At 41.6% G+C, this 6,000-nt stretch overlaps 1 protein-coding gene across 1 annotated transcript in view; it reads left to right on the top strand.

The window, feature by feature from the left end:
* The window catches only part of reck (reversion-inducing-cysteine-rich protein with kazal motifs), a 78,010-nt gene that overhangs the window by 29,944 nt on the left and 42,066 nt on the right, over positions 1 to 6,000 (top strand). The window contains exons 4-7 of the mRNA XM_005462289.3: positions 2,654 to 2,690; positions 4,079 to 4,164; positions 4,260 to 4,307; positions 5,042 to 5,075. Coding sequence (XP_005462346.1) covers positions 2,654 to 2,690; positions 4,079 to 4,164; positions 4,260 to 4,307; positions 5,042 to 5,075 — 205 coding nt within the window. The remainder of the gene's footprint in view (positions 1 to 2,653; positions 2,691 to 4,078; positions 4,165 to 4,259; positions 4,308 to 5,041; positions 5,076 to 6,000) is intronic.

A 6,000-nucleotide genomic window follows, 5' to 3' on the forward strand; every position in this document is an offset into this window, starting at 1 on the left:
AATAAAATGGAGTGCTATTCCTGATCTGTGTACTGGGTGCCACACAGCAAGTGTGTACTGCTGCTGAAACTTTATCAAAAAGCAGAAAAGTGGGCACAGAGTGTCGAGTAGTTCAAGAAGAACAGAGCACTTCCTGTTTGTCCACCTGTGTGTTTGGTGTGTTCACAGAACGTTTCAGTGCTCAAGGAATATTCATCATCACTATGAGACAAATCCTGGTGAAAAATGCAAGAACGTGTAAGGACAGCTGACTACAGAGAAGATAAATGAGGGGTTGGTAGGTTTGAGGAAACAACAGTCTCTTTTTACTCATAGCTGAGAGAAGCAGCAGTGAATCTGGTGACCTTATTGTTAGTGAAATAACCCAAGTTTTCAAAGTTTGAACCCAGTGAGTTTGAAGAAGTGGGCACGTGTCCTTATCAGCCTAATAAGAAGCTCTGACACAGATAGGACTGATAAAGCAAATAAAGCTGTCATTTGTTGCATCTGAGGTTGCCATGGATACGAGCACAGATATTTGACCCCTGATGTTGATTCATTTGTAAAGGTAAAAAGCTGGCAGATCACAGCAGTGAGTAGTGTGTTCTTCCCTTACCAGAATATAATTCTCTAGGAACTATATGTTAAACACTGTGAATCAAGTCAATAATATGTCTTTAAATAACGTTGGTGGAAGAATATTGCCTTTTCTAATGTTTAAAAGTTTATAAATGGCAAAATCACTCAAGGTCTTCTTACATTTCCCTTCAACTGTTACGACACGGTGATGACAGGAGTACATTTAAATTTATAGATTTAATACAGTTATTCAGCTCATAAGGAAGAAAATACTTCATATTCAGAATACTGTACCCTCATCATTTTGTGGAATTGTGGATCTATAAATTGTAACGACAGTAATGAGAGTAGACTGAGGTCAGCCCTGGGAATGGAAAAAACTGCATATTCTTCTGGAGATGTGCTGTTCGATATCTGGTTTACAGCAGCACATTTCATTAAATATGATTTTTTAATGTTCTTTATACTAAAGCAAAAGGAAAATGCAGATGGTTTCATATGCAGCCCTCATGGTTTCAGTAGTCTGGCCTCATTGGTCTCAAGTTAAAATGAGTTTAACACGCTGATCTGGAACATCTCAGGATTCATGTCTGTCCTACCAGGAGAGCTTAGCTCTACAAACATAACTGCTGTCTATGTCCAACCAGCAGAAATGCTGCAGTGCTCCTCTGCTTTCAAAAGTGGTTCCACCAGAATGTAGTAAACATGACGCTGGTTTCCAAGCTGCTCCACCCTTCCTTTGGAAAATCTGATCACAAATCCATTCAGCCTACAAACAGAGACGGGAACAACAGCTGGACAAAGAGAGAGAAATCTAGATCTGGACAGAACAGCCCATCACTGAGCTGGGTCCTGCACATGGATTGGGGGGAGGGGGGGCAGTTTCTAGTTAACTGAACATATGGTGTAATATCAGCAGCCCATCCATGATCCTGATTTCAATAAGTGAGAGATGGATGAAAAAAGCTGTGAAGAGAACACAGCTGACATGTCAACAATAACAAGTTACAAGTGTACGTCTTACTGTCCTGTAACAGCTGGACAACATGTGTCTGTGTCCCTCGGCTGTAGGACACAGAGGGCTTTGGTTCCAGTGGGAGTTTCCTCACATTCATATTTTCAACACTCGTCTGTTTCAGTTTGAAATGAGGAATGTAGAGTCTGTTCTTTGTAAAACTGAACTCTTCTACTGGCTCAGTTTATTCGGTTATTTTGTAAAGTCAGGGGATTTCTGCATAACTAATATAGTGCACTACTCCTGTGTACACTACTACTGTGTGAGCACCAGCTCATTAAAACTGTTGATCCCACAACCTGTGAAGGAGCCATGCACAGTGTGCTGCATCATGGGTCAGCACACCACCTGAGCTTGCTGCAGATGCACATCTGGAGTCGAGTAGACATGTGGTTAGCAGAGCAGCCAATCAGATCTGCTGATTCTGAACATTTGCTTTACAGCTGTCTCTGAAAATAAATCATCAGTTAATTGCTTCTTTGAAACATTATCACAATCAGAATACTTTATTAATCCCTGAGGAAATGATGTGGGTTACAGTAACAGTAACAGACTCAACTAATTAAATAATACAATCTGTTACACAGTGTACACATTTAACAAATAGCAATAATATATACAAATCACTCCATTATAGATATGAAGATAATTACAGAGTGACCACATAAATACTAGCTCAGTTTTTTGTTAAATCAATATTTTCTCACAAAACAACATCTAGACCTCGGAGCATGTCCTGCCTCACATCCAACCAGCTTCTTTCTCTCTTCAGCCAAAGTGTAAAGACCCGTTCTATGTTTGCTTGTTGGTGGAACAAGCCATCATGCATTATTATCACATGCTAATTTCACCCACTTTCAGATGTTGTACTCACATCTAATCATGAAGTTACCAGAGTTCATGCTAACTTCTCCCAAACATTGAAGTGGAATTGCAAATTGCTTTTTTTAACAAAACAGTGATGTATGAGAAACAAAAATAGAGCTACATATCTGATAATTACACTACCTGCATTATAAAAGCTGTTATTAATGTTTTTTGTTAATAAACTCTGACATGAACCTTTTTTATGTCTCATAGAATGAACTTTGGATGTGCATCAACTCTACACTTCCAGGTAAGCCACAGGTGAATCCACGACGTCCTGATTCTGACCTGCTGTTGTGTAACGACTCTCTTTGTAACAGCTCGACACTAAAACTAGTTTAAAAAAGATTCAATTCAGTTTTATTTATATAGAGTCAATTTATAACAACAGTTGCTTCAAGTCAACCAGTGAGTATTGAACCTCATCAGGTCAGTAACATGACTGCAATCGTAAAACAATCGTAGTTTACCAATCTGCAAAATAAAATCTGTCTACAAACTGTTGCACAGGCATCTATTAGTGCAGCACATATGGAAGGTACCATCAGTGCTGAAATGTACAGTACATACAGTTTATAGAGGAACACGTGAGCATTGATGAGAGATGATAGCATTGTCAGGTTAGCAGGAGGTTGCTGAACCGTGTACTTCATGTAGTTGACAGCATGGCTTTGTAGCAGTCGGCAGTTTAGGACCAACTGAAAACATTTGGTCGGATCCACCTGTGGAATCACAGGTGTCTAAAATGTCTCTCTGGGTGTTTTCTGATGTGACACTGTTGAGGGCTGTGTCTCCTTTGGGCTATGCAGCCCAGTGGTTAGAGCGCTGCTTCCTCGCAGCGAGAACGTCTTGGGTTTGAATCAGGCTGGGGTCTTTCTGTGTGGAGTTTGCATGCTCTCCCTGTGTTTGTGTGGGTTGTCTGTGGGTGACTTCCTCCCACAGTCTAAAGACATGCAGTTAGTGACGTTAGAGTCACTGGTAGTTCTAAATGCCCATAGGTGTGAATGTGAGTGCGAATGGTTGTCTGTCTCTGGGTGTTAGCCCTGCGCCAAACTGGCGACCTGTCCAGGGTGCACCCTGCCTCTCGCTCTATGTTAGCTGGGACAGGCTTCAGTTCCCCAAAGACCCTGAAAAAAAAAGCGGAAGAGGATGGATGGATGGACTGAAGGGTTCAAAAAACCCTTCCTTGTGTCCTCTCAGAGTGAGACATCGTTCATCATTGATGTTCACTGATTTCCAGCAGCATTCATGGATTTACTCTTAAGCTGGTCCTGCAGATGTGTCCATACACGTACACGATTGTGGTTGGACAGATGGGGGAAAGGACATTCCACCCACCCCAGACACGTGGAGATAGTGGAGTTCACTCTGCAGATCAAGATCAAAATATGCAGCATGAGAAGCACAGACAGTGACTGCAGTGAACACCTTCGTTTTCAAACATGTAGACATGTGAACACGCTATCTCTGCTGTAACTGCTGCTCTAGTTTGAATATGAAAATCTCAGAATAAGTAAATATGAATCTGTTTTCATAATTCACAATATCAGTAAATCAATCAGTGTCACAAAGTGTGATAGTTAACAGCCATAGAAAGAAATCCACGAGCTGATTCTCTGGTGTGTGATTTGGTTCCAGGAGTATCGAGGAAATCAGAAGGCTGGGTGGGGCTGGGCTGCTGTGAACTGGCCATCACGACAGAGTGTCGCAAGGAATGCAAACAGGTGAGATGCTGTGAAGAGTCCACCCTGGAGTGTGAGCTGCTGTCCTGTTAGGGATCATTTCCCCAACACTGACCTGATTTCTTTTCCCTCTGTAGGCATCGTCAAAAAATGATATAACAAAAGTATGCAAGAAAACCACAGAGGTAAGTCCAACAGCTTCAGAGAGGTAAGAGTGTTGTGGTGGCACACTGTGTGCTCCACAGTCAGACACACAGATGAGGTTCTTAGCACTCAGTTTCCTGCCTGTATAGTTTTTTCTGTGTCACTCTGGCAGATGGATTGTTTGTGTAAATGCTTACATCGCTTATTGAAGCTGGCTGTCATACTTAGAATTTGTAAATGTCCTCATGTTTGTTTCTCTAGAAATGTATCTTCCTCCTTCGATTGCTTCCTTTACAAATTTACAAGAGTATCAATGTGTGAATGAAAATGTGTATGCTTACATGGAAATTACTAATGTTTCCACAGTGGTCAGTCTAAACAAAATCCATCTGCCTTATTATTGTTATTATTATTATTATTGTTGTTGGTGTTGTTATCAGTCTGTATCCGCCACAGTGTCATGAATGCAGGAAATGTTTTCTTTGGTCAGAATCACAGTTCCCTCACATCTGTTCCAATGTTTGTGAAAGAAATGTATCCGGAACAGAAATGTAATCAATCACTAAAGCACAAATATAGAACAAACCTTTTAGGGTTTTTTTAGTCAAAGGTCAAAGGTCATTCAGTGGTGGAGCAGTGGTGGGAAATTCTTGTACATGGAATTAGAACAAAGAGTGGTTCAGAGACTTGAATTCAGTAACACATGTTTCTGCTGCAGTAGTCTGGTCTTTGTGAGCAGTGTCAGTGTCACTACAGCTTCTTGTTCTCATTCTAGAACTCGCTCTACAGCTGCATCACCAAAAATGAAAGTAAGTCTCTCTCATTCACTTACTTCCTGCCACATTTAGTGTTTTTGTCTCCATCCTTGGTTTGTCATACATACTATAACTAAACAAATAGCAGACCTTTGAAATGTGCCTACCAGAATGTGAACCTCATAGTTTCCTGTTTAGAGGATATTATTATTGTTATTATTATATCTTTTGATAAGCTTCCTTTCACTGTTAAAGAGTGGCTGCTCCCTGAATGCAGTCATACATTTATAATAACCAGCAGTGAGTCATTCATGTTGCTCTGAAGGAATTTTGGCTGCTTTTCTTTGCACAATTGTTTTAATTCAGTCACAACGGAGGATTTCCAAGATCATGCCACAGTGTGTCGATAGGTTTTGAGTCTGTCACTAAGCCTCTTCAAAACCTTTGGTTTGTTTGTTTGTTTGTTTTGTTGGTTGATGATAATGATGATAATGGGCTTGTAGTCTCTGTGCTGACTCCTTCTGAAGTACACCACCAGCTCCTTGGTCTTGCTGACGTTCAGCTGGAGGTGGTTGTCCTGGCACCATGATGCCAGATTCTTAACTTCGTCCTTGTAGGCCGCCTCATCGCTGTTGGAGATGGCACCCAACAGCACTGTGTCGTCAGCAAACTTCACAATGGTGTTGGAGCCGTGGGTGGCCACACAGTCTGAAGTGTAGAGGGAGTAGAGCAGTGGCGAGAGGACACACCCCTGTGGTGCTCCTGTGTTGATGGTGATGCTGTTAGAGACGCATCTACCCACCCTCACCACCTGAGTTCTGCCAGTGAGGAAGTCCAACACCCATGCACACAGACGGCTGTTGAGTCCCAGATCCCTCAGCTTTGTGAACAGTCTGCTGGGCACTATTGTGTTAAATGCTGAACTGTAATCAACAAACAGCATTCTCACATAGTTACCCTGTTTCTTGTCCACGTGGCT

The sequence above is a fragment of the Oreochromis niloticus genome, linkage group LG9 (genome assembly GCF_001858045.2).
Source record: "Oreochromis niloticus isolate F11D_XX linkage group LG9, O_niloticus_UMD_NMBU, whole genome shotgun sequence".
Lineage (NCBI taxonomy): Eukaryota > Metazoa > Chordata > Actinopteri > Cichliformes > Cichlidae > Oreochromis > Oreochromis niloticus.